The sequence below is a fragment of the Acinonyx jubatus genome, chromosome A1 (assembly GCF_027475565.1).
Source record: "Acinonyx jubatus isolate Ajub_Pintada_27869175 chromosome A1, VMU_Ajub_asm_v1.0, whole genome shotgun sequence".
NCBI lineage: Eukaryota > Metazoa > Chordata > Mammalia > Carnivora > Felidae > Acinonyx > Acinonyx jubatus.
The window spans coordinates 229,116,222-229,143,485 of record NC_069380.1 but is presented as its reverse complement, the minus strand read 5'-3'; the positions used below and the strand labels follow the sequence as shown (position 1 = coordinate 229,143,485).

At 43.2% G+C, this 27,264-nt stretch overlaps 1 protein-coding gene across 5 annotated transcripts in view; it reads right to left on the bottom strand.

The window, feature by feature from the left end:
* The window catches only part of SEMA5A (semaphorin 5A), a 472,280-nt gene that overhangs the window by 79,228 nt on the left and 365,788 nt on the right, over nt 1-27,264 (bottom strand). For all 5 annotated transcript variants that reach the window (XM_053202211.1, XM_053202205.1, XM_053202198.1 and 2 more), the window contains 2 exons: nt 26,099-26,306; nt 8,219-8,336 (listed from right to left, as the gene is read on the bottom strand). In XM_053202211.1, the coding sequence (XP_053058186.1) occupies nt 8,219-8,336; nt 26,099-26,306 (326 nt within the window). The remainder of the gene's footprint in view (nt 1-8,218; nt 8,337-26,098; nt 26,307-27,264) is intronic.

The following is a 27,264-nucleotide window of genomic DNA, read 5'->3' as shown; positions in this document are numbered from 1 at the left end:
TGAAGACTGGTGAGGCCAGGAGAAATCCACTGTGATCATGACAAAGGAATGATCGTGGAGACAGAAATCATCCAGAATGTTGAAAGAGGGCAGTTTGTGATGGAAACATATTTAGACTTCACGGTCACGAGTCAAACCCACAACCAAGGTAAACGTCATGCGAGCTAAATTCATCAGTAGGGTGATTAGAAGTGAAATCAATATAGGGCAGATACAAGTGAGACAGAAACAGGCAGGCAGACAGACAGACAGACACGGAGAGGAGGAGTCAGAGTCATTGCCTGTTTCCCGACAACATTGAGGTTCCTGTCCAATTCATACGCTCTCTTGAAATTAATTTCCAATCCTGGAGGGAATCTGAGAATCTGTTTCTTCAGCCCAAAGGGCAAGAACACCAACCAGGGTGGATGGTTTTTTACGAAAGAATCACTTTGAATAAAAGGGGTTTTGCATTCATCATGGGGATCATTCCTTACCATTCCAGGGAGACAGTAGGTAACTATGGGAGGGCTGGGTTAGCATCACCAGCTGTGCACTTAGCAGGAGGGTCTAAGGCTGTCATGGGAACCCCATTCACCTGGGCCAGTGTTGGGCCTACGAAAGAACATGTGACCAGATTCTGGTCAAGGAGACTCCAGAGGAGAGTGAAAGAGGAGTCCAGAAATGACTTTCCTCCAGATGAAAGCAGAATATTCTCTCTCTCTCTCTGCTGCAGACACTGTTATGTGAGAATTCACTGCTTGGTGCCCCTGTGGAGAAGCAGGCCAGGAAATAAGAGAGCTGCTCACCCACAGCCCCCCTCCCCCCAAACTGGGCATCAGAATCACTCCTGAAACTGCTGCTTCCCCATCGCTGGAGGATAGAACTGGTCCTTTGTAAGACCCTGTTCACAAGGAATTTAATTCTGGTTAGGCCTACGATTTTTACAGAAAAAGCAAACGTAGATGTAAGAAATTTTTATAACATGCCAAAGATTGCCCGACTCACAATTTGGAGGGTATAATTGGAAATACTGGTCAGCATTTTTCTGTCCATGAGACCAGGGTTGTAAAACCTCAGCACTATTGACATTTGGGCTAGAGGATTCTTTGTCGTGGGGGCTGCCCTGTGCATTCGTGATCTCCCTTGTCCACCCACTATAGATGCTAGTGGCCCCCCAGCCCTGGTTGTGACAACCAAAGTTTCTATGGACTTTGCTGGATGTCCCTGGGGGCAAAATCTCCCCCAGTTAAGAACCACTATTTCTCAAGGAGCTAAAAGTGAACTACCACATGGCCCGGCAATTCTACTTCTGGGTTTAGAGCTGAAGGAAACCAAATCCCTATGCTGAAGAGTTAGTGGCACCCCCACAGTCACTGTAGCATTACTTATGACAGCCAAGACATGGAAACGACTTATGTGTCCACTGAAGGATGAGTACATAAAGAAAATGTGCTATATATACCACTCTTTTATCTAGTATATATAAAAATATATAGGAGGTATCTCATATACCTCATATATGTATAATATATAATTCATATATATCTCATATATATATATCTCACATGTATATCACACACACACACACACACACACATATATATATCATATGTATATAAAATATATGAATACTATTCAGCCATAAAAGAGAAGGAAATCTTTCCATGTGGAAAAACATAAATGGACCTTGAGGGCACTATGTTGAATGCAATAAGACAGAGAAAGATAGATACTCTACGATATCCGATACAAGTGAAACCTAAAAAGAACCCGTACTCATAGAAAAAGGGGTAAGATTTGTGGCTGTCAGATGCGTCGAGTGGGGGAGAGAGGAACTAGGGGAAAGAAGGAGGTCAAAAGGTACGAACTTCGGGGTGTCTGGGTGGCACAGTCAGTTAAGCATCCAGCTCTTGGTTTAGGTGCAGGTCATGATCTCATGGTTTCTGAGTTTAAGCCTGGTATTGGGCTCCGTGTTACTGGTGCAGAGCCTGCTTTGGATTCTCTCTCTCTCTCTCTCTCTCTGTCCCTCCCCACCTCTGTGTATCCTCTCTCTCCAAATAAATAAATGAACTTTTTTTTAAAAAGGTACAAACTTCCAGTTTTAAGATAAATATGTCTTGGACAGGTCATGTATGACATGATGGATAGAGTTCACACCACTAGATGGGACATCTGAAAGTTGCTAAGACAGGAGCTCCTTTTTTTCACAAGGGAAAAAAAAATTGGGGGGGGGTATCTACATGAGATGATGGGTGTTAACTAAACTTTCTGTGGCGATCATTACACAATATATGCAAGTCAAGTCACTGTGTTGAACACTTTAACCTCACACAGTGCTGTGTAAAGCTGTATCAAAGGGAAAGGGAAAGAAAGAACCCACCACACTAGACACCCTTTTGTTTCCCTGTTTGGGCACTGGCATAAGATAACAGTCTTTAGGCAAAGAGGTGCCACACACATTCTCTTTCCAAATGTATGTGAGTAAAAGTTGAGCTAAGACGACAGAGAAAAAGAGGAAGAATTGGACACGAGTGACAGTAAATGAAAGAATGGAGTGGAATGAGGGAGAAAAAATTAGAATAGTTATTTCAGTAAATATGCACTGGAAAGCAAAAGGAACAGCACTAGCCAGTCATTAGTAAGAGTAAATGGTGATGGCTTCGCAGGGGAAGAGTGGGGGTAGCTGCAGATGCTGAAGGGCAGATTTTCAATCCAGGACCGCTGCAGTTGGTTCTATTAACTTCTGGAGCAAGAAGAACTTGCAACACGCAGAAAAGCACGTGGACAGTGGGTGGCTCTCTCACCCACTTCAACCACACACTCCTTTTGACGCTCAGTACATTACTTTGAGGCTTTGAGGATCTGCCTAAGGAACAGATCCATGAATGACGGGATGGGTTCTGCTGCTTCCCTTCTCCATACGAGCACGTCTTTTTGTATTTTGTTAGTTTTCTTTAGAAATCAGAAATAAAGCTATCTAGAATATATTATCTGTGGTTGTGCTATCTCCAGGTTTCTGCCTAGCGACTTTCTCTTTGAAGTATGTGCTTCGTTTGATAAGATATTAACGGCTAAATCATAGTAAAGCATATACCACATGTAGGTACTTTAGTGGATGCCAGGCACGTGACGAGTGATTTCTATGTGTTAACTCTGGACTCTTCACAAGGTCCTTGGTATCTACATCCCATTTTACAGACAGGGGAACTGAGGTTCAGATTAGGCTCAATTTATTCAGAGTACTGGTTGTAAGGGACCCAAGAATCGGTGTAAACAAACTAATCAAGAGCCTGCGATCTTAGCCACTTCATTCTGTGATTCTAGATCCTTCCCTGATGGGAGTCGTGTGGAAACCAGTACTTACACTTTTATCCATAACTGTATAATAGCAAATTTCCCTTTACCTAGGAAATAATGGATTTCTAAGTGCTAGCTAAGTAAGATTCAATTTTTGCTAACAAGCATAACCTGTAATCCCACGTTTAAATCCCTCATGTTCAACTCATTCATTCCCAAGGAACCAAGCATGTAGATGCATTTGATGGGTACAGAAATCCATGGAGTGTGCCTTTAAGGTCTTACTGTACTCCAACCATTATTCTCTTATAACTCAAGTGAACTCTTCTGTTTTCTACTGGGATGTTTTTTCAGAAGTCAAAAGATCTTCCTTCGTGCATTTCCAAAGTTTCATGCACCTTTGGTCAGAGATGGTAACAAAACAGGATATTGGATCTGCCCCTTGGAACAGACTGTCTCCATGTTACAACGTCAACTTAATTTCCCTAAGTCTCTCCCCATGAGTGAATTACACGAGGGAAGGAGAGCACATTTGAAGAGGACTAAGCGGGAACGGCATGTGACCTCTTAGTCACACAGACAGATAGGGACAGACAGTCTTTATTGCCTCGGAGCCACAGGTCTTCCACTCATGAAACGGAAGCGGTGATGCTTACCCCTGGGGTGATCATGCATATCCAATGAGATAATCCACTGAAATGGCCTAACACACCACTTAGCACGTGGTGTAGACACACAATTAACCTTAGCTCCCTTTTCCTTCTTTTACAGTAGATTTCACTACAAAATTCAGAAACAATGCCTTACCGGCTATCTGAGCATAAGATGTAAGGTGACCACCGGGTCACCTGTCATTGGGTGAACCCATCAGCCACTGCTCTGGGGAGACGTTGACAGCTGGGAATGTCATTGTCTTGTAGATTGAGGATAATGTCAGAAGCACCGGATTCAAGTCCTGGTTTCTTTCCCAATGTAGTTTTAGAATCTTCTATCAACCCCTTAGACTCTGGTCCACGGTGCTGCTATGTAAACGGACGGCTCTGGGTTCAATCTGTGCTAAAGGATCTTTTTGCTCTAAAGGTGCTATTTACACAGTGTCCTGGGAAGAAGCTAGTTATTGCAAGCCATCGAGGTGCTTATTTAGTATACGTATTTTGCTGGTTATTGCACAATGTATTTTGGAACGGGGACTCATTGTATGATGCATACCGGTAACGATGTACCCACAAAGAATGTGGACGGTGTTCGGGCATAAATAAAGCTCAGGGCGATTCTTAAGACTACACTATCCTCATCAAGCAACACTGCAAGTTATGCAAGACGTAAATAATATTCAAATCACTCCAGACCTGTAAATTTAGATCTTGCTCAAGCAGTTCAAATCTCTTAAACTGAGAATAATGTTTTCAATTATAATTACGTAAACCACCAGAAATTAATCGATACGTCAGTCACTATTGCCTTGTCTCCTATACAACAGAGATCCATAAATGTTTTAAAATAGGGAGCTTTCAATAGAAAATAGGTCTTTTCTGGCACTAAGTCCCTGGGGAAACCCTGGGAGGGTTTCCAGGGGTCCATCACCAAGTGGAACTCTCTACAGAGCAGACGATCTGTCCATGTTCTGAATGCAACACTGACTGGGGAACTCAGCTCTGCTACGTCATTGGTCTGAATCTGTGAAGACTGACTGGGTAGTTTCCCACAGAGACTGGCATTACCCTCATTGTCGTCCACATTATGTGAGCTCCCCATAAAACCGTCTAATTTTTAGTGTTCATTTTGGGTTTTTACATTGGATATAAGATGCTCTGGTCTCATTTGAAAACCACTCAGCTTATAAACCTTAATTTCTTTTGGATAGAGACATGTAGATAAAAAAAACTGTTTCACTGATTATAAGATTTTTTAGTATATGTGTGAGTATCTATCTATACACTATATATATATACTGCTGTATATATATATATGTATCTATCCATACACTATATATATATACTGATATATATATACATATATAAATATCTATACAAATATTTATATATAGATATTTATATATCTATAAAGAAATATAAATATAAAGATATATAAATATATAAAATATATAAAATATAAAGATATATAAATATCTCTGAAATCAGTTTGTATCTTGCAGTCCATGGCAACATTTATTTTCTTAATAAAAACAACCAATGGTGTATCAGAAATGATGAAATACAGATTTAGCCAATAAAATTAAACCTTTCTTCTATTTTAGTCAAAAATTTACAAATAAAATAGAAGCAAAATTACATTTTAATAGCTTTTAAAAATACCTAAGACTTCTCTGTCATAATGCTAATACTTTTCATCTAGCTCATGTCTTTTTTTTTAAATTTTTTAATGTTTGTTTATTTTTGAGGGAGACCGAGCACAAGTGAGGGATGGACAGAGAGAGAGGGAAACAGAATCCAAAGCAGGCTCTAGTCTCTGAGCTGTCAGCACAGTGCCTGATGTGGGGCTCGAACCCACGAACCGTGAGATCATGACCTGAGCCAAAGTCAGATGCTTTAACCGACTGAGCCACCCAGGAGCCCCTAGCTCATTTCTTTCTAAGAGACAGATTTTTAGAAAGAGATGTACGATGACTATAGTTGTTAAAAACCAAAACTATAGACCTAAAATGGAATTTCTCATGCTAAGCCCCATGTCACCAAACTGAGATTTGACCTAATTACATACAGTGCTGGCTCTCCCAGAAAAGGAATCTTCAACCAATCAGGAAATGCCTGAGCAGCACTAGCCAGCTCCTCTGACTGATAGACCCATGCCATCTACTAAGGAAAAGTAACTTTGCAATAAGCAACCTGCTTTTTTGCCTAGAATAACTTCCTTGTTCCCACTTATTTCTGTCTGTAAAAGTCTTTTGTTTTGTACGACTCCTCAGAGCTCCTTTCTATCTGCTGGGTTGGATGCTGCCTGATTTGAGTTGTTCAACAAACTCTTAAAACTAATATGCCTCAGTTTATCTTTTCACAAGTAGTTGGGTCTACGGGAGTTCCCATTCTGTATGGTAGCCTATCTAAATCAGACAACTACATAGCTTCCTGTCCTGCCTTTTGCTCCAGGGGACATAACTTGCTGTCTGTTGTTGGAGGCTTTGCATATTCTTATCAAAAGTGTATGTATTATATATTGTATATAGACATATATGTATGTATACATAGAGAGAGACAGACAGACGGAGACAGAGAACAGGGATGGTTCTGTAAAGCAGAGATGTGAAGGGACAGCCCTCCCATCAGGGCAAGTCCATATCACCCTGTGACCTTCTTTGAATTTGAAATAGAAACTGCGCTCTCAGCAGCAGTGACAACTTTAATAACAACCCACTGGCCACTTTTTAAATGTTAGGTCATCTCCATTTTTTTTCCTGTAGAAATAGACAACGCATGTATTTGTTGTGAACCTAGTGGGTGATTGTGTCACGATTTTCCATTACATAGTTAAGCATGTCCCAGATCTCCACGAAACCATGTGTTTTGGAGTGGAGGCCTTACCGCTTGAGAAGAACTGTTCCTGTAAGAACTGTTACTACATTCTTCTGCCCTTTTTGCCATTAAAATGCTGGCTCATACATCTATGAGAAGATGCACCAATTCTTGGGGAGTACACGCCCATAATTGAGAACGACAGTTCAGCTATCTCTGTTTTCTCCAGCTGCAAAGATTCAAGGTGAGCATCTCTGTGCTTTGAAAGTATTATTCAGAAACGAGAAAGAACTTAGCACAAACACTGGCATTTTTGTAATCGATTTCAAGAAACAGTGAGAAAATTTGAGGCTAAACAGCCCAAAGGACTAGCGGCGAATTGATCTGTAAAGCTCTGCTCAGAGCCTGGATGTGGTGATCACACACCTTTGCAGTAAAAGGCTTCTATCTCGTGCCCACATTTGGGACAGGATGCTGGTTTCACTAATCCTAGCCTTCCCCATGTCACTGCCTGGTTTTCCCCTTCCCCTGGAAGGAGAGGCTGCATGAATATGTGGTTTAGGTGATGGAAAGGGTAGGTCCCTTCATAGGAAACCGCGTCGGACATCTGCGTCGGAAAAACAGCGTGGGCTTCCTGATACCGGAATGTGCCTCTTCTCTTCTCACCTCTGCCTTGCAGAGGTGCGCCCGAACTGATAGAGAGATCAGCAGCTATGTGACAGCACAGTGACTTCATCACTTTAAATATATGGAGGCTAACAGTTCCTGCTCATATTCTCTGAGGACAGAAAAAAGAATCTGAGATCACTGCATTTAGGGTTGTAAAGATAAAGGGAAAAAAAATTAAGCTGGTTCTTACAAGTGAGGCCTCAAAGAGATAAATTGGCAAAGAAAATTGTTTTCCTCCCTAGATTCAGAAAACCTAGCTCCAAATGGAAATGAGTTTCTCTTCCTTCTGTGGGTTCACAGCGGGAATGGCCATCGTGCTGTTTCTCCCAGACCTTCCCGGGACCCTGGGCAGGATCCAGAAGACTGTCCCGCCTGGAGTCCAATAGTAACATCCTTTACTTTATTTTTTCAAAAGCTCTACTTATCTCAGTTTCTAGAATTATAGCTCCCAAGGGAAATTGATGGGTGTGGAAGTCACTATTTTACTCATGCTAAAAAGGGCAAAATAGTCCACACCAATCTCTGGAGAGAAAATCCAAGAATGAGACAGAGATACTACATCCCATTTCCAAATCAACAGTGTTTTCTCTTCAAGTATTTCTCTGCAAAGCAGACAAAAAAGCTTATGGCAACATCCCACATGGCTCTGGTGGAAACTAAGAGCTGAACGAGTTGAGAGAGCACTGGGTGTGTGAGAAAGGTCCCAAATGCATGGCCACCACCGACGAGTGGGTTAGGATTTAAGACAGCTGAGTGCCCACGGGCAGGGCTTTCTGAGGCCGGGGAACACGCGCACTTACGGGACAGGTGGAGGTGCTCTGCTCCCATTGTGTCATGCTTAGGCTCTCCTCCAGGCTCGTGCATTTCTTCATCACCATGTCCCAGCCACAGTAAGGGTCCTGGGCCCCAATGCAGGCACTGCAAACACACACCCAAAGGTCAGCAGAGAGGCAGCCTTACCCACAAGAGACATAAGCTTAGGTGAGTCTGGCCCTTAGGAATTGACATGGGAACTAGTTGCAAGAAACTCGATTTTAGCCTGCACACGAGAAAACAAGCCATCAACATACATCAGCAAGTATCCAGTTAAATCAAGTGATTAATTTTGGTTGAAATATGTATACTTATCCTAAGATACAGGGGAAACAACTAAATGTGCCGCTGTGAGCTTTTTGTGGTCATGAATAAAGCTAGTCAGAATTCTGCAATGTTCAAAAGTACGAGATGTTGTTACCACCGTCACCATCATCACCACCATCACCATCATTGCCATTATCATCATCATCACCACCACCACCACCATCATTATCATCATCACCATCATCACCACCACCATCACCATCATCAACACCACCATCATCATCACCATCACCAGCACCACCATCACCACCACCATCATCACTACCATCACCATCATCATCATCATCACCACCATCATCATCATCATCACCATCACCAGCACCAGCACCACCACCACCACCATCATGATCATCACCACCATCACCATCAACACCACCATCATCACCATCACCATCACCACCATCACCACCACCATCATCATCATCACCATCATCACCACCATCATCACCACCATCACCACTACCACCACCATCATCATCACTACCATCACCATCATCATCATCATCATCATCACCACCACCATCATCACTGTCATCATCCACCATCATCACCGTCATCGTCACCACCACCATCATCATCACTACCATCACCATCACCATCATCAACACCACCATCATCATCACCATCACCAGCACCACCATCACCACCACCATCATCATCACTACCATCACCATCATCATCATCACCATCATCACCACCATCATCATCAACATCATCACCATCACCATCACCAGCACCATCATGATCAACACCACCATCATCATCATCACCATCATCACCACCATCACTACCACCACCATCATCATCACTACCATCACCATCATCATCATCATCATCACCACCACCATCATCACTGTCATCATCCACCATCATCACCGTCATCGTCACCACCACCATCATCATCACTACCATCACCATCATCAACACCACCATCATCATCACCATCACCAGCACCACCATCACCACCACCATCATCATCACTACCATCACCATCATCATCATCACCATCATCACCACCATCATCATCAACATCATCACCATCACCATCACCAGCACCAGCACCAGCACCACCACCATCATGATCATCACCACCATCACCATCATCAACACCACCATCATCATCACCATCACCAGCACCACCATCACCACCACCATCATCATCACTACCATCACCATCATCATCATCACCATCATCACCACCATCATCATCAACATCATCACCATCACCATCATCACCACCATCACTACCACCACCATCATCATCACTACCATCACCATCATCATCATTATCACTACCACCATCACCATCATCACCATCACCATCATCATCCTCACCTTAGTTACAGATGTTATTTGCGGAACACTTACTATAAAATACCAAATTATATCATTTAGACATTTAACTCTAATGAGGGAGGTAGTATTATTTTTACCTATGGAGGAGAAAACTGAGGCACAGAAGATTTAAGAAATTGGCCCAAGGACAAGCGAATACACCTGAAACCCTTCAACATGGTTAGTTTGAATTTAATAAACTAGGGAAGTCTTCCTTTTGGGTACCATAGCTTAAAAATGAATTAAAAATTTTGTCAATCAATAGTTGTTTAATGTAGCTCCAACTACAATATTCAATAAGTTATATCAGAACTATTATATACATCGTGGATATTTTATTTTAGCTTTGTCTCGATGAGAGAGTTCATACAGTACCAGGTACTGGGGCATCATTAGATGAAGATTTTGGCCCATATGTTATAAATACAAGAGAGGGTGTTCAGGGGCGGAGGGAAGCAGAGTGACAGTGATAGAGCCAAAATTATACAAAAGATGACCCAGGGGGCAAGCAGGGCATCGAACGCTGGAGAATCCTGTCTCTTAAGGGACCAACAGGTCAGGCGTGCAGGAAATGGAAGCAAAGAAAGGCAAGCTAGTGCAGCAGGGAAGTGTTAATATCTTCTTAGAGGTAAGGGGCCCCTTACAGCAGGAAGAATCTGTTAGAGGATTACCAATAAATCAGGAGTAGGACCAGAAATCATAGCATAACTATCAAATGTGGGCCAAGGAGGTGCTGTAATAGTAAGTTGCTAATTTTAATGATACAAAAGAATCGTGATTAACGCATCAAATACATTAACCACATATGAAGCACTGCTCCAAGAACATGACCTCTATTATCTCATTCCGACCTCAGAGGACCTTACAAATACAACACCTCAATTAGCTACCACATTTATTTTAAATGAAATAAATGTAATCACTTTAAAAGGAGGAAACCAAAGCAGAGAAAAGATGAAGCGTAAGTCCCACAGCAGGGGAAGATATCTCTAAAGACAATAAATCAAACAATAATGGTATAAAACTATTATTTATTGTTGCTATGTAATATATATTTACCACCCAAAGAAGTTCAGAGACAAGTGGTCAAAACTGGTCCTCCTCACAGCAGGACTAGGTTGCGTGGAAACGGGGCCGAAACAAGTGCCTGTCGCCATAGCCTCCTTGGAACATGATCCTAAGTGCCCGTGCCCGTGTTAAAAAGTAAACCGAGGTACGTCAAAATTGTGAATCTGACTGTACCAGGCTAGGAGGTTCCCCTGACAGGAGCTAGGGGAGAGAATCCTCTAGAGGAGACTCAGCAGCAAACCAAGGAAATCATTTGATCAGCTATAGCTTAAGTGGTGGTCTTATTTGGGAAAGCCTGGTTGACTGAGATCGTTTGTTCCGAAGTCTCACTTTCTCAGATTCAAGCGCAGTTGACCCTGGCGTCGGTTTTGGTTTGCTTAGGTCAGCTGCCAAGGTTTTAAGGCGACTTCAGTCTAAGGGCCTTCTTATTTAATTACCTTAACAAGCACATAGTACTTTCATGTGAAAACTCCAACAGAACAGTTATCAAGGACAAAATGTACGCTTTCCTTCCCCAGAAATAGGCACTATTCACACTTTCATATACTTGGGGGACATTTTCTCCGCACAAATACGTATTCATGTATGGGTATGTCTATATATACATATATATTTTGTTGTTTTATATGTACGCTTATATGTAACACACACAAAGGGGAGTATACACACAGCCTCCTGTCTGCTTTTTACACGTAAAAATACACTGTGACGGGGCGCCTGGGTGTCTCAGTTAAGCAGCCGACTCTGGAATTTAGCTCAGGTCACGATCCCAGGGCTGTAGGCTCGAGCTCTGAGTCGGGCTCCGCTCTGAGATCCTCTCTCCCCTTCTCCCTCCACCCCTCTCCCCCCATCATACTCTCTCTCTCTCTAAAATAAAAAATTAAAATTTAAAAGATATACTTTGACATTTTCTTTTGTCAGTATATATAGCTCTACCTTATTCCTTATATGGCTGTGTAATATTCTGTTACCCAGAGGAATGAATATTTATTTAAATCCTTTAAAAGCAAGGCTGTAATACACATCTTCATATGCATTTTTATAATATTTTTTTATGTTTATTTATTTTTTGAGAGAGAGAGAGACAGACAGAGTGCAAGCAGGGGAAGAGCCGAGAGAGAAAGAGACACAGAATCCGAAGCAGGCTCCAGGCTCTGAGCCATCAGCACAGAGCCCAACGTGGGGCTAGAAGCCATGAACCACGAGATGATGACCTGAGCCGAAGTCGGACGTTCAACGGACTGAGCCACCCAGGTGCCCCTGTATGTATTTTCTACATGATAAGCTTCTATACGTGGAGCTATGAGATAGAAGTTATGGGTATTAATAATTTTGTACCAGTCAACAATTTGAAGGGTAACTCTTTATCCTCTCCCTATTTCATACTGGATGCTATTTTTTTTTAACTTAGCCCTTTCTGATAGATCAAAACACTTTTCTACTCATCTATTTACTCAGTTGTCAGATTAAGATTATGTGTGTGTGTGTGTGTGTGTGTGTGTGTACATTTATGGATTATTGTATTTCTGTTCATGTAAATTTCCCATTTGTAACCAATTTCTCCTTTATGCTTCTTTTTGATTGACTAACTGGCTTCATTATTTTTATGTAGTCATTGCAAGTGATAATTTCTGTATTAGAAAATTAACCCTCTGTCCATAATGCTTCACATACTTTTCCTACTTGTCATTAGTATTTTTTTCTCAAGATACAGATGTTTTAAAATTTTATGCAGTAAAATTTATATGAGTCTTTTTCTTCACAGCATCTGGATTTTGTGCATACTTTCAAAGAACTTCCATGCTTAAAAATCATAAAAACATTTATGCAGGATTCCTTCTGGTCCTTTCATATTTGATCAATCATTTCATTTGACTCCCTATCTGTGATCCACCAGAAATGTATTTCTGGTAAATCTCCTTTTCTCCCTCCTAAAAATCAAAACAAGTAACAATGACAAAAAACCACATATTTTTTTAAGTTAAACTTCTCAATCTCATACCAACACAAACAGGTCCAGGGCTGAGAAGTAACAACAAGGAAGCTGGGGATGTTTTGTTTTGTTTTGTTTTCCTTTTTCTATCAAATTCAGACAACCTCTTTTTTAAACACAAGTTTACAACACTAAGTGTGAGCACCAGCTTTTCGAAATCTCTAGTTCTTGAGGTCCGGGAATATAATCTTTTAACAACTTACTTTTTAAAACTAAAAAGTCATTTCAATGATCAGTTCCATAGAGTAGAATTTGCCCTGTATATAAAGCATATCCCAAATTTCTCAATTTTAAGAATTTATTTTAAAGACACACAATTGATTTAATAACATTTTTTTCCAGGGAATAAGAAAGATGAGAATAAACCAAAGACTGTGTAAAAGACAAGAAAGTGCATTTTTGTATCTACAAGGTAAGATATTTCACATATTGTCACTAAGCTCAGTGTAAGCAAATCAGCCCTCAGTAACATTGCCTGGGCAGATGTTTTGTAGGAAGTTTCTGGAAATCTGAAGACCCCTCAACTGTGAGACAGACCTGGACACAGGTGAGAATCAAGAACCTTTCTGCTTCCTGCTGCGACCTCCTGGCTGCGAAGGCATGTTCTGACCCACAGTGTCCTAGTCTTACTGAACCAGCCATTTTGCCGGAATGCCATAGTATGTATCACACATCAGAATTCTGTCTGGGCACGATCCCACTTTCACAGCGGTGAGCAAACAGGAGGGAGCTACACTTACGTAATTACTCAAAGGGCCTGAATTCCCTTTCATTTTTTTTTTTTTAATTTACTGTATATTTATTTTTGAGACGGAGAGAGACAGAGTGCAAGCAGGGGAGGGGTGGAGAGAGAGGGAGACACAGAATCCGAAGCAGGCTCCAGGCTCCGAGCCGTCAGCACGGAGCCCGACGCGGGGCTTGAACCCGCAAACCACGAGATCATGACCTGAGCCAAAGTCGGACGCTCAACTGACTAAGGCACCCAGGCGCCCCTTTCATGTTCCTTACTAAAGCAACACGACCATTAGACAAAATTCAAATTCTGAAAACAGGAAAATTCCACCAACTCCCTAACTTGGCCCTCCAGCCTCTCTTTGCAAATCTGCCTGCAGAAGTGAAACAAGGCCACAAGGTTACACAGGATATTTTAAGCTATTTTAAATGAAAAGCCGCTTGTAAAAACATCTTTCTTCCGATAATGTTGACGGCTTGGCGCATTCCTAACATGCCACTTATCCCTTAAACTATTAAAATTTCTCTATAAGCACAAATGCCCCTTCATTAAAAATTCCATTTATATATAAATGTTTTCCTCAGTCAAAATATTTCATACCGTGGCAAAATTCTGATGAGCTCTACCTTTCTGCTAAAGTGTACTTCCAGAAAAAACAATCATCGTAACTTATTACTTTGGGAAGGTAGGTCTTTCAAAGACACCACATGCAGGATCACAGATGTCTTATTAATGTGGCCATATGAAGGTGGCTTTTCTTCACTTTGAAATGTTTTTTTGTGTGGATAAGGAGTCTTTGTAATAACAAATTTTCCTTACTTGGTTAATAACCTTAGATTATCCTCATTTGATATATTTCCTTGGTGTTTCAAAGTCTCTGATTTCAGAACATATGTTGGTCAGAATCTTAAGGTTTAATTTAAAAACACATTTATGGGACGAGTACGTATACAGCTAAATGTATATTCACAGACAGGCCTTAGTTCTTGGAGAAGGATAAACTACTCTCTCTTTTCCAAGACAGTGATATTAATATTTAACGAAACTCTTCCTTTATTTATTGATTCATTCTATTATATAATTTTTTATCAAATTAGCTAACATATAGTATATACAGTGTGCTCTTAGCTTTGGGGGTAGATTCCCATGATTCATCACTTACATACAACACCCAGCGCTCATCCCAACAAGTGCCCTCCTCAATGCCCATCTCCCACGTTCCCCTTCCCTGCCCCCCCATCAACCCTCAGTTTGTTCTTTGTATTTAAGAGTCTCTTATGGTTTGCCTCCCTCCCTCTCTGTTTGTAACTATTTTTTCCCCTTCCCTTCCCCCATGGTCTTCTGTTAAGTTTCTCAAGTTCCACACATGAGTGAAAACATATGGTATCTGCCTTTCTCTGACTGACTTATTTCACTTAGCAAAATACCTTCCAGTTCTATTCACGTTGTTGCAAATGGCAAGATTTTGTTCTTTTTCATTGCTGAGTCGTATTCCAGTGTGTGTGTGTGTGTGTGTGTAAACACACACACACACACACACACCACATCTTCTTTATCCATTCATCAGTTGATGAGCATTGGGGCTCTTTCCATAATTTGGCTACTGTTGATAACGCTGCTATAAACTTTGGGGTACATGTGCCCCTATGAATCAGCACTCTTGTATCCTCTGGATAAATTCCTAGTCGTGCAATTACTGGGTCATAGGGTAATTCTATTTTTAAATTTCTGAGGAACCTCCACACTGTTTTCCAGAGTGGCTGCACCAGTTTGCATTCCCACCAACAGTGCAAGAGGGTTCCTCTTTCTCCACATCCTTGCCAACATCTGTTGTTTCCTCTAAACTCTTCCTTTAAATTTTAAAGTGTGCAGTTATGCTATTTGCTAATTTGAGTAATAGGGAAAAGAGGTGTATTCATTAAAATCTTCTCACTGTATTTCTAGAGAGTGGGAGCTAATTACTGAGTATCATCTCTTGCATGCTAGATTATCTAAGTATCAATGACTTTATCTGACTTGTTACTGTTACACTAACTGTCATTAGATCAGCTTATTTTTGATCTTAAGAATTTGGCCATATTAACAAAATGCATTCATAAAACATGGGCTTTTAAAAGTGTCCCAATCATTCCTTCATTTGGTACATACTTAGGAGCACCTGCCATGAGCCACACTGAAAATGGTGGGTGCCAGGGTCAGCAAAGCAGACGCAGTCACTGTACCCACAGAATTTATCATTTGGCAAAGGCAATAAACACTAATCGACTACACTGATGAAACAAGAACCATCAGCAAAGTAGAATCCCAAAGGAGAAGCCCTGTTTGGATGGAGGGGTCTGGGGTCAGGAAATACTTGACTTAGGTGGCATTTAAACTGAGACGGATAGAAGTGATCCATTTCACATAGCTTTGGAAAAACAGGATATTTGACAGCGAGGTGGATGGACACTTTGGTGGGAGGGAATTGGAGAATTTAAAGGAAGATAAATGGAGGCTAGACTTTGATTGGAGCTTGAGGAGTGGAATGGGCAGAGCCCAGAGCCCCGTTCAAGACAGCATTTCCCAGTAAGTGCTGCAAACTTTAAAATACTGGGCAAAAACCATGTGTCAAATACCAGTACTTATTTCTACGATCATCATTATAGTAGTGGGATAGGTGGATTTCTCTGTTCATGAATGATCTTTACCTTAATTTCTAAAACAATCTGAAGTATCTTATTCCTAATGACCGATGTCATTATATACTTCAGAATCTGCTTTTCAAGGTTGTCATGAAAAACACTGTCTTACTAGAAATAAGACTGAAAAAAAATTCTAATTAGACAATAAACTGCTTGAGGAATGCATTGTAAGACACCAACACGTCCTTCAGTTGGTAAATCCAGCTGGAACACATCTTTTCTCCAATTAGTACCTCTGTGAAATTGGAATGATAATAATCACCTCACAGAAAATGTTTTGAGGATTAAGTTACATCACGTAGTAAATAACAAAGTTATTTTGGGGGTGGAATACATACAGTTATTCCAATTAATCCCTAGACATCATTGCATATTATATGATATCGACTTCTGGGGTGTTTGAAAACACTCTATCCCAAAAATACTAAACGTGTAAATGCCGTGAGCTCTTTATTTAACCAGGCAATGTGGCACACCACAGTGTACTGTAGTAAGTGGTACAAAGTATTACTTTATTTTATTTCACTTTATTTTATTTTTTAATGTTTATTTTTGAGAGAGACAGAAACAGAGTGTGAGCAGGGGAGGGGCACAGAGAAAGGGAGACAGAATCCGAAGCAGGCTCCAGGCTCGGAGCTGTCAGCACAGAGCCCGACGTGGGGCTCGAACCCATACACTATGAGATCATGACCTGAGCCGAAGTCGGATGCTCGACCAACTGGGCCACCCAGGCGGCCCGGTACAAAGTATTTTAAATACACATTTGGATAGATTCACAACGATTTTTTTGACTACCTGGCATAATGCCATGTGTCGAAGACCCAAAGACCAGGAAGGAACCTGGGGTCTCGTGAGGGAGGAAGAACCGGTTCATGAACGTTGCATAACAACATAAGGAGGGTTAACTATTAAGTTAGAAGCTCAGACGGTGGGCGCTATAGGAGTCAGAGGAGGGAGAGGTCGGGCAGGAGAGTTCCAGGGAAATGTCATGTGTAGGCTGGCTCTTGAATGGAGTTGGAATTTAGACGAGTGAGAACAGCCTCCCTGGTTATGATGGCCCCAGGAAGGATGACAGTCATGTGCATGTGGCATGATCAGGAAGATAAGCAGAGCAGCATGGCTGGGCCACGGTTTCCTTAAGGCTCCCAGAAAGTATACGGATGTGAATAAAGTGTTGGGGTTTTGCTTAAGCAAGAAAAATGTGGTTGTACTGTATAGCGTGTGTCAAGTACCAAAAAATCTACTAGAAGATTAATTTCTAATTCCCAAGAAGAACTAAGACGGAACCACACTGTAATGGCATTTTTAAATTTAGGACACATGCCAAGTAAACAAAGATATAATTACTAGTAAAAATACACGTTTATACTCATTATGTATCACTTGCTAAAGGCATTTAATAGGAATTCATGTTGCATGTTATGATTTGTAAATGAAATTAGTGGCCTAGAATTTCAATTAGTTACAAACTTCTAATACATCGAAAACCATTCCCTATTGACTTATCACTAAATGACATTGATTCAACACAAAGATGATTTTTTACATTTAAATTTGCTTTTAATATGAAATTAGAATAATCAATATGTATTGCCAGTAATACTAAGTGGATGGTTTTTAATTAAAGTCGTATTAGGTGCATATAGCACTCAGATTTTCCTGAAAAATCTGTTTTAAAACTGAACAAGATTGGGAGTGCCTGGGTGGCTCAATCAGTTAAGTGTCCAACTTCGGCTCAGGTCATGATCTCGCGGTTCATGAGTTAGAGCCCCATAACGGGCTCTGTGCTGACAGCTCAGAGCCTGGAACCTGCTTCAGATTCTGTATCTCCCTGTCTCTCTTCTCCTCCCCTGATTGCACTCTGTCTCTTTCTCTCTGAAAAATAAATAAACATTTTTTAAAAAAATTTAAAAAATTGAATAAGATTGATACACATTTTACAGTGAAGCATTTTGGGAAAATTGACAGTAAAAAAGAAATAGTTACAAGAGTAGAGGGTATCTGAAATAAGCAAGCCGAAAGTGCTTCTGGAATCTAGCAGTTGTGATCAACTTGGGACATCAGCTGTTTAGAAACTGTGCTCCCCTGGGTTACGATAATACGATCACATTAAAATATTTGACCAAGAAAGAGAAGAAAAAAAATGTACTCGTACTCTTATGGTTGTGGAGGCAGCCCACGGCCTCTACAACCATAAGAGTATGAGTACATGTCTGCAAGATGGCGTTCACCTATGTTCTTTGCTTTCATGGTGTACCTGAACCAAAATGTGTGTTTATATCATTGCCAAAGGTGGACCTGCCCTAAAGCCAAGGAAACTTAAACTTCTTCACTTCGTGAAATTCCCTAAGGACCTGAGATCGGTCTTAATCATTCTTCATAATTCGATATCCTTTTCCTTAGTGAGGACCACTACCAACCCATGTAAGCTTCAGACCTCACAAAACTACATTTCTCCTTGATTATTACAGAACAAACTGTAGTATGGTTTATGTTTTGTAAATTACTAGTCAAGTTAACGTATGCTCTTGTTCTACCTAGCATATTTCAACTGTTCGTTTTCCAACCTGCCTTGGACCTGGGGGTGTTAACTTGTGATTTCACTTAAAAAAAACAGTGTTTGGGCTCAAGCCCCTCTGACGGGGTGCTCTTCAGAATGATAATTAGATGTTGGTGAATGTACTTCATCTTTTTCAACTATTTTTTAAAGCTATAATGAAGGCAGACACATACTGCTGTTTTGTTTCTTTCAGTTACTACCATATCACGCATATGTCTTCACAGACATCATTTAATAGCTTCAGAATAACCCACAGCGTGAGGATTGAATAAGTAGATTATAATTTGGTGATTAATTGTTAGTATTAGGAAGTTAGGATTGGAACACTGGTTGTAATTCAAAAATAGTTTAAAAAATAATTGGACAGGGAGGGCAGGCTCGAAGATCAGGTCCTAATATAATACAGGATCAGACTTTAACGATAAACTGATCTGGGGACAAAGTCTCAGGTAACACTGAGACCCCGTGGCTCAAATCCACACAGATCTTCAGGAGCTTTTATTTATGCCAGAGTTACTCTTTAGACTCTGAGCCCCATGAAGACAGGGTCAGGGATACTTCTTCATCTGTCATCCCATGCTTAGGGGCTTGCTTGGTGCTTGGCACCTATTGAGATCAATAAATAGACTCTGAACGAATTAATGAAGGAAAGTACAGTCTTTAGAAGCTAATCTAAAGTCAATGGAAACAAAAACTCAAGGCGTTGAGATTTGGAAGATACTAAATTCATTTTGAAGGGAGGATATTTACTTTGTAAAATGAGCACATGTCAAAATTCCTCCCGCTTGCTTATGTGATTCATAACTGAATGGCTAAAGTTGTCTTTCTGGAAGCCCTCAGGGGAATCCTGAAATTTCTCTCTATACATTGTATGTCTCTCACCAAGCAGACGCTGTCTGTAGAAATATTTAATTAATAAAGGTGCCAACATATTAACTCCATGTCTCGAAACTTTGCCCTTCCAAGCAATGAATGTCCTGCAGTAACCTAATCTCCATACTAATTTTCTTAATGAGTGTTAATTTCTTTAACTAAATGACATTATTACAAACTAAATGAATTAAAAATGGCTAGATACCCATTCACAAATGGAGCCAATCTCTTTCCTAATGGTTCTATCTTTCCCTCCAGTTTTACAAAGCAAAACATCAAAGGCACCTCTCTTCTGTTTTATATGTAGACTAGGATTCTCCCGGCTTCCACCTTTTCTTTGCTCCCCAGTAAGTTCTTATAATAAAGCAAAAGTGAAAAAATAAACACCTAAGGCCCAAGCGTTTCCATCCTTTAGCTAATGTCTTGCGTCACTACACCTTCCCGTAAAAGGAGTTCTAGTGTTTCACAAGAATTTAGGTTTACTTTAGAGATGACGAAGTAAAAGAGGGAGGAGGGGGAGAGGCAGTGTCCATTTGTAAATCGGGTAAGTGTTTACTGAGCCTGTGTTGGGCTGGGCACCATGCTGGAAGCTGCACAGACCCGGAAAGACAATGCCCAGCTTTTGGCACCTGGTGCGATGGGCTGAATGAAGCCTGGACTGCCACGCAGTGCTCAGACTTCTAGTCTCTGTTCTAGCCTTGACGATTCTCACGCTATTCCCTCTGTGATTCGGACCAGTCCTCATCTATAAAACGTTAACCCTACAACAGGTTGACAAACGTCAACCCTACTTGACAGGTTTGTCTTACCCCACAATTGTGGTGGGTGTCAAATAAAAAAATAAAGAATACGTGTCTGAAGAGAAGAAAGCGCCATGTTATCCAGAAAATATTAAGGTATAGAGTTAATTCATGCAATTTAATAATTTAGTAAATTTTACAGGTAATTTTATAAACCACAGTATATGATGATTGAAGGTACATTGATTCATTCAAAAGGCATATATGAGAAAATCCGAAACCAGGAGTCAGCAAGTGATAGCCCATGGGCCAAGTCCAGCCTGGCACCTACAGTTTTCCTGAAACACAGTGCGGGGCAACGCTGTGCCCCGGCACCCTGAGGACCTAAGCACAGCTGACCTAACTTTGGTGGGACGCTGAGTGATCGCCCCCATCGTGGCACACGGGAGGATGGGGAGGAGCTGTTACAAGGCCACTTGCCTCTCACTGCCTTCTGTCAGGGAGGCCGTCATGAGACTACTTCTCATTGTCTCCCAGGTTCTAATGAGGGCGAAGGCCTCGTGCCCCCCACCCTCACCCCCACTGAGGTACAGGTACAAGTTCTGAAACCGCTAAGCTGTAGCACAGCTGGTTGCTTTGCAACATGGCGCCCCACTTCGATGTTGCATGCTGATCCGTCCCTCTGCTGTGGCACCATCCAGTGGGACAAGGGGCATGGGTAGCTAACACCTCTTCTGCTCTTATTTTCTTTGTAACAAACGGCACCAAAAAGCGAACGCTTCCTTTGCCCGACGAATCTGCTAGCCTTGCTGACACACGGCCACGCTCACGCCGTATGGTCTGTGGCTGCTTCCATGCTACAAGGGCAGGGTTGAGTAGCTGCAATAGAGACTGTGCAGCCTGTGAAGCCTAAAGCATCTTCTCTCTGGTTCTTTACAGTTTGCTGCCCCACTGATCGAATTGCTGCACAATCCTTAAACTGACTTGCAAGTCTGAATCAAAGGCCTTCCCATCACAACTCGCCTTTCCTGAGGCTGAAGGGTGTCAATGAGCTGGGCCAAGTGGAAGGCCACAGTATTCCCTGGGGAAGGCTAACGGCCCAGGTCCTGTGATCACTCGTTCCTTCCTGAAGTACTGAGATGCAGACTCCCTCAGCTGTCCGCCACAGTCTGTCCCCCTTCAGGTGGCAGGTTATGACTTTACGCTCGTATTTACATGACATCAAGGTAGTGCAGGTCTTGGCTGTTCCATCCTTTGTACTCTATAGAGAGCTTTCCCGACTTCAAAGACCTCACGCTGCTTTGGGGAGACCTGACCTTGTGCCAAGTGCACATGACGTGGCCCATGGGATGGCATCGGCTTACCTACCTTCCACTGTCACCCGCAGTACCCACATCCGGGCCTGTCAAGGTCCCCACGTTCTTCAAAAGTCAGTCAGTGGTGATTCACTTTAGCAACCGCATGCATATATATGGTAAATAAATCCTGGAGTACAAAAGGCTACACAAGAAAAGGAAAAATTTCTCTTGCACTTCACATGCGCAGAGGGAACCACCCTTTCTGATAACTTGACTGTGTCATTCACATCATTTTCCCATGCTATTCACTAAATGGTTATGCAAAAAAAAAAAAAAAGTTAAAATCAAAATCTTTTCGGTCATTTTTTTGAGGTTGAACTTGACTAAAGTGTGTTTTTTAAATATTGTTCTACCAAAATAACCTTCCAAGGAAAACAGTGACATCTCGTTAAAAACACAGTGCTGTTTGTTCCAAGTTACAATGGGTGCAGAGCTTGGAACACATGGGCAAATGGGGTGCCTGCGTGGCTCAGTTGGTTGGGCGTTCGACTTCGGCTCAGGTCATGATCTCAACTGTCCGTGAGTTCAAGCCCTACATCGGGCTCTGTGCTAACAGCTCAGAGCCTAGAGCCTGCTTCAGATTCTGTGTCTCCCTCTTTCCCTGCCCCTCCCCTGCTCATGCTCTGTCTCTCTCTCTCTCTCAGAAATAAATAAATATTTAAAAAGTTTTAAAAAATGAAAAAGGAACACACAGGCAAGCTCTTTTTCCAGCCTCCCCTGAGGCTCTGGGATCATCTCTAGAAGTGGAGGTGGAAATTCACTGTAGAAAAAGCAAGCGGGTATCAAACTTCTGGGATGCTGGGTGTTGCCTGGTAACAAGTATAATAGAGAAGAAAGAATGGGAAGGGGCCAGGGCTAAACTGTCATCAGTGGACATGTCTGAGTTCATGCCCTTCTCATTAGCTCCAGCGCTCAGAGACACACGTGATCGGTGCCATGGCATAACTGGTTCCCACTGAAATCTGATCCTTGAGCTGAAGTCCTCATTGTCCCAGGGCAGCACAGTGAACCCAAGAGAAAGCCTGAGCCTTGGAGGCCAAGTCCCAGCCTTGAACCTGGGCTTCATATCACACGATGTATGTGGCCTTTGGGCAGGATCCAAAAATCGGAGCCACCGTTTCCTCCACTGAGAAATGGAGATGATGGGTGACTTAAATCTCGGGGTGTAATGGCTAAGAGAAATGATGAGGAGATCTAGGACAGTGCCAACGCGTGGAAGTGTATCAATATCAATTATAAACCTTTTAGCAGACGTGAAACTGTGCACTGCCTTTGAAAAATAGACATTAAAAAATTTCTTAATGTGAATATGATTTGGAAGGAGACAGGTAATTTAGTTAAGCTCCGTTTCTCTTGCCAAATACTATACAACTCATTTATGAAATTGATTTTTCTAATAACAAATGAAATTACTTATATTCTACTATGGAAAATATATTTAACAAAGAAATACTCAATCGTTACTCCATTGGTCTCCTGTTCCTACACAATGTACTTCTTTGGGCACATGTCTAGAAAATTAAAATTGCTCGTCAAAAAACAAAACAACCTTCCCCCTAATTCACCAAAAAAGAAACTAGTCACGTAGATACTAGTGTCTGAAAAATGGACAAAAAATGGAGGTTTTCTTGTCTTTCTGTGGGAAGGGGGTGGCAAAGAACACACTGGAAAGAATCCACAGAAACGCTTGGGTTTAAGTCTTTAGATTTTCTTCTCTCAGATGGAATACTTAAGGGTCAATCACAGTCTAACCCATTCTGAGTGTGGGGACACAGAAAAGCACAATCTATCAGTTTAGGATAAAGCTCTAATCTCTCGTGGCTCTTCTCTGAGAGGGTGGACAAGTACACAGCAGGAAGATTCTGCTCTGGATATAACTGTATAATCTTCTCCTCCCAGGAACATGATGAACACAGACAAGTGGCCTTGTCGAGGGAGCCGGGAACGCCCCCCGGGCTGCTGTGCGCGGTGGTGGCCAGCTCCTTTGGTTTCCTGATTGGGCTCCACAGGCAGCCACGCAGGAGACGAGGTGGGCATGATGAGGCCTCGATTCCCTGACTTGATGCAGAACTTAGCTTCCGATGTTGCACTTATACGAGGAGCTGGGCTATTGTAATCCCCACTCGATGAGGCAAAGCACCACGGAAAGGATGCGGTGCCTCCTGCATTCCAAGCCATGAAGTCTCATTCTGGTCCCCTAAACACCCTACAGACAGCACAGGCCTGTGTCTTCCTGTGTGTTACCCTGTGTCATGCCCACGGAAGGCCATTAGATCTCAGGGCTTCCTGGTTGGAAGATTGGCACCCTTCCAGGGGCATCCCAACTTGTGACGTGCCTGTTGGCAAGACGCCAACCCTTCCCGTCACCCACTGACCGTCGGCAACTGGGCAGAATCATTCCTGCACCAGGTTAGTCTTGCAGGAAACACAAATCAACAAATTTCAAGCGGCCAGTGGTTAACGTTATAAAAAGATAGCTGCTAATAAATATCACTATTTGTTATTATCGCTCACCATAGCATCGTTGTTGGGTAGAAAACCCTTTAATATTATTCCTCAACACTCTGATACCAAAAGAGGCACCACGTAATATACTCCGTTGTCTAGAATCTTCTAGAAAGGAATCTTGTGGTGATTTTTATCATACATAAAAACTCTCTTTCTACAAGGGGATACCCACCGTGTATGTTTATTTGTTTAAATTTAAATCCAAGATAGCTAACATACAGTGTAGCAATGGTTTCAGGAACAGAATTTAGTGACTCGTCACTCCCATGTAACACCCAGGGCTCATCCCAACAAGTGCCCTCCTTAACGCCCATCACCCAGCTAGCCATCCCCACCACTCCCTCCAGCACCTCAGGTCTCTGATAGAGTCTCAGTGTCGCCTCTGTATCTACCTCGCACCTCAGTGCCTGATTAGGACACTCCTCCCTCCAGCAACCCTCAGTTTGTTCTCTGTATTTAAGAGTCTCTTATGGTTTGTCGCCTTCTGTTTTTATCTTATCCTTCCGTCCCTTCCCCTACGTTCATCTGTTTTGTTTCTCAAATTCCACATAGGAGTGAAATCATACGGTATTTGCCTTTCTCTGACTGACTTATTCCACCCAGAATAATAACTCCAGTTCCATCCATGTTGCCGCAAATGCAAGATTTCATTCTTTTTGATCGCCGAGTAATATTCCATTGTAATACATATGCCCAATCTCCTTTGTCCATTTTGTAAAGGGCCCTGAATTTTAAATGGTATACATTATACCGTTTAAATCTATAGCAATTTGCCTGTGTTGAATGTGAAACTGAGGCCTAAGATACTTTAGTGACCAGGTCAAGAAATAGCACAGGCATCCTGCATTGTGACTCCCAGTCTCTGAGCTCCAAAGCTCATGCCACGGGGCACCTGTTGGGCAAAGAATGACCTGTGTATGGTACCTATGAGCGATATACACAAACAGTCCATTTCTACGCCAGATCTGCCATTACGTGCTACGTTGGGGGACGGAGTTACTGAGATCGCAGATCCCTAAGAACGTATGAGATTGTGATTTCCCCAAGGGCGATCTTTTGTTGGGGGGCAGAGCAGTTACGCAACGCTCTAACATTAAAGTGCTGGTCAAGCGTGTAGTGTGCATAGTACCTGATGGTCTCTTGAGCACTTTTCCAAACTGAGCCTCAAAGGCCACTGTGGTCCCCGTGGGCACCCCATGGCCAATGAGAGTTGAGTAGGAGCGAGGAAAGACGTGATGGCACTTGTGGTCCCCTGCGTCCCCAGGACTTCCTTCTCCTTCCCTCCTCCTAGCCTGTAGGGTCCTGGAGCCTCAGGAGAGAGCCCACACAGGGAGATGGCCCCCGGGGTGGGGTCCCACATCGCTCCTCCTCAGGGGATTAGCTCTGGGCCGACAGGACGCACTTGCTACCATGCTCTGCCCGCTCCGTACATATATTATATTACACGTATCCCGATCAAAGCAAACTTGCACTGGCCCGATGCAGGAACACCAAAGATCTGGGTCATCACGGGGGAATTTCTCTTAACCCGGGCCGATGCCTACAGGTGTCACCAATCGGCTATCCGTCCGGAGGCACCAGGGGGTCGTTCTCATGCCCGCAAAGCGGTTTGCACCAGCACCCAGCGTCCTGGGACGGCGCGGGGCTCGCTAGGATGCGAAGGGCCGGGGCCCAGCCCGGGGCTGGCCTACCTGCGGGTTCGGTGGAACTGGCACCTCTTCAGCGGGATCTTGGCCACGTGCTCCTGCAGGCCCACGAACAGGGCGCTGCGGCTGTGGAGGAGCTGCAGGCTCCTGATGGGCTCCCCCCGCCGTTCGGGGAAGAGCTCGATCTCCTCCAGCAGGCAGCTGCCGGCAGCCGGGGCCAGGGGCGCCCGCACTTTCTTTATGGTGCCGTAATCTGTGAGGGCAACAGGGAAGGAGGCAAAGGGACAGAAGGTCAGCGGGCCTTGCCGGCCACCCAGCAGCGAAGCCGCCACGCGTCTCCAGCCCGGCCGCTCGCACGGCGTTCCAAAGCGCTGACGGGCGCGCTCGGTCTGGCCCACGTCCGACTCCGGCTCAGGTCCTGATCTCCCGGTTCACGGGTTCGAGCCCCGGGCCAGGCGCTGTGCCGACAGCTCAGAGCCCGGAGCCCGCTGCGTGGATTCTGTGTCGCCCTCTCTCTCTGCCCCTCCCCCGCTCCTGCTCTGTCTCATTCTCTCTCTCTCTCTCTCTCTCTCTCTCTCTCTCTCTCTCTCTCTGTCAAAAGTAAATAAAACATTAAAACCTTTTTAAAACAATGCTGACACCCGAATCCCACCCCGGACCTCTTCAATCGCCAGTGCCGGGTGTGGGGCAGGCACGCCGGCTATGCCGTGGCTCTCAGCTACTGGGCAGCCAGCGGTGACGACCGCTCAGCCCCCTCAGCCTCGTCCACGTCCAAGTCCAGACACCCAGCGTGCAGTACAGCTACCTGTGGCTCCCGGTCGCCAGCTCTGCTCCGTCCCGTGGAAACCGTCAGATGAGAGGAATCCTCAGGAGACTATCTCGGATTCCTAGTGTCTGAAAGAGGTGCTGACCTGCACCCCCTCCGTGCCCCCCCCACCCCTGCAGGGCAGACACAACACGCCCAGGGCAACAGCAAAGGATACCTCCTCCCCTTCCTGCCTGGGAAGTGCATTCTTCTCTGTCTCTCTTCCTCCTCTACCCGGAACACCTCTTTCCTCTTTCCGTCTAAAGAGTGCCCTTTGGGATGCCTTCTCTGTCTCGCAGTCCCGAATTCTCCTCTCCTGGACAATGGAACGTCTGTTTCTGGCCCGGTCTCTTCCCCGCCCCAGGTTTTCTGGTCACTGCGTGTTTGTGCTCACCTACACCTAAGC